The sequence below is a fragment of the Plasmodium cynomolgi genome (genome assembly GCF_000321355.1).
Source record: "Plasmodium cynomolgi strain B DNA, scaffold: 0461, whole genome shotgun sequence".
In the NCBI taxonomy this organism is placed as follows: domain Eukaryota; phylum Apicomplexa; class Aconoidasida; order Haemosporida; family Plasmodiidae; genus Plasmodium; species Plasmodium cynomolgi.
This window is the reverse complement of record NW_004192907.1, coordinates 1-2,098: the sequence shown is the minus strand read 5'-3', so window position 1 is coordinate 2,098 and position 2,098 is coordinate 1. Positions and strand designations below refer to the sequence as shown.

Genomic DNA, 2,098 nt, shown 5'->3' with positions numbered 1-2,098 from the left:
GTTAATTTTTTTTCACCTGTAAAAAAGTTATAGGAATTATATTAAATGAAAGCTATAATTGATTTCTATATTGGGATTATGTTTATGATATTACCGAGATTGTACGACTTAAATGTAATGGTATGGGTAAAATTAAAAAAAAAGAGTAGTATAAACACATTTACGTGAATAGGTACTTTAATAAATTATGTATTTATCAGTAAAATAAACCTTGTAATCCAATGTGTAAAATAATTTATTCGAATGTCCAAGTGGAGTGCCGTTCAAATGAAATAGTGTTGTAATAAAAATAGGAAATATATTATGTTAAACATTTATGCATTCTTATATTAACTTTTTTTCATCTAGTTTTATTATTGTTTTTTAAAATTTTCATTTACAACTCCTTATTTATTATTCCTATCTTTTTTCCCCTTTTTTTTTTATGTGCTTAATAAGATATGTATTAAATATATGTGAATATTATAATTATATAACTTAAGTCTATTAATATTGTTATTTTCTTATAATAAAATTTATATAGCTTGATAAGATATATAGTTTGCTGTGTCCTCAGAAAAAATATCGTTTGTTTCTTGTGTATAAGATGAAAACGTATCCATGGTATTCATTCTATTTGTGTTGATTCCACGTATCTTGCGAATCCAGGGACCTAAGGGTGTATACTTGTATGTAAAAAATTAAAATATAGACAAGTAATACATTTACTTATAATTGTTGTACATGTAAAGCAAATTCCTTACATGTTCGTGTTATAATGATACATGTTTACAAAATATATACATACTCTATATAACATCGTGGTAGCTAGTAAAACTGGAGCTGCGCCAAGAACTGAATTGCTAAGCTTTTTTCCAATTCCGGAATTTCCATTTTCTAACTGTGTATTAGATTTGGCTACATGACTATCTGAAGGAACTGCAGGTAGTTCTACGGGTTGTCCAGGTTTATACGAAAAACTAAACTCTGAAGTAGAACCTATTCTACCTTCAATTTTATCATTACATTTTGATTTTTCTACCGCATACTCAAGCTTTTTTTTCATGGACTTATTAAAGAAGTTTGGACAACTGTATGATTCAGATAAACAATTTTCCTCAAAATATTCATATACTGGAATAATTTCTTTTATTTTTTTTTAATATGTGCATTCATTATCAAAGCTTGCTGCCATATTAATAACATAGTCATGATCAACATAATAATCGTACAATTTCTTTCTATGTTTCCAATCCACATGATTAACTTTATCGAGATCAGGCTGACAATTTTTATAGTATGGATCATATGTTTTTCGATTATAATCAAAATAACCCCATTTCATTTGAAGATCAACAAAACCTAACATAATATCATCACTACTGTTATCACCATAAATTTCAGTTAATTTTTCATATATCCAATAATTTAGAAGTAAGGAAATATCATATCTAGAATTCACATAACCCCATGATTTAGATTTATCTAAAAATCTTAGATATTTCGTACAAATTGGTATCATTTGATCTTTATGTTTTTTTACTGTTATATTATTACATTTTTCATTATAATAATGTAAATCCTCAGATTCCATGTCCATATCTTCATAAAATCTTTCGGAGTATAATTCTTTTGAAGATTTCCTATATAATCCCTAGTAAAAAGCAAATAAATAAGAGTGCATAAATGTTTTTTATATACACTTGCATTAATGCTCTTTATGTAAAACAGGATTTTATATAAAATGTTATCATCCACTAATTCATGTGAGTAAATAAAAAGCAAATTACTGAAGAATCTGTTGATCTATATGACGATAACATTGTTTAAAATAAAGGAAAATACAATATAGTATTATACTACGAGCGTTTATGTATATACTGTTTTATCATTTACATTTCAAAGGAACAGCGCTACTATAAAAGAAAAATTAATTCGCATTAGAATTTATAAATAGGAATTTTTGTATATTATTGTAACAATTGTTATAAATTATGTTAAATAGATACCTTTTAATATATAAATTAATTTATATTATAAAAATAGTTCTTGATGAAATTACGTTAATTCTATGTGAAATATAAATGGAAAGAATAAATAATTAAAAGCATAAGATATT

At 25.0% G+C, this 2,098-nt stretch overlaps 1 protein-coding gene across 1 annotated transcript; it reads right to left on the bottom strand.

Annotated features, from left to right (window-relative positions):
• Window positions 1-515: 515 nt before the first annotated feature.
• Window positions 516-1,802, bottom strand: PCYB_004220 (CYIR protein; the record flags this gene model as incomplete). The annotated part of the gene is made up of 4 exons (XM_004227843.1): window positions 516-665; window positions 788-1,045; window positions 1,139-1,633; window positions 1,770-1,802. 2 exons carry the CDS (start codon window positions 1,800-1,802, stop codon window positions 1,139-1,141), a joined length of 528 nt encoding a protein of 175 aa, XP_004227891.1. The 3' UTR covers window positions 516-665; window positions 788-1,045.
• Window positions 1,803-2,098: the final 296 nt, after the last annotated feature.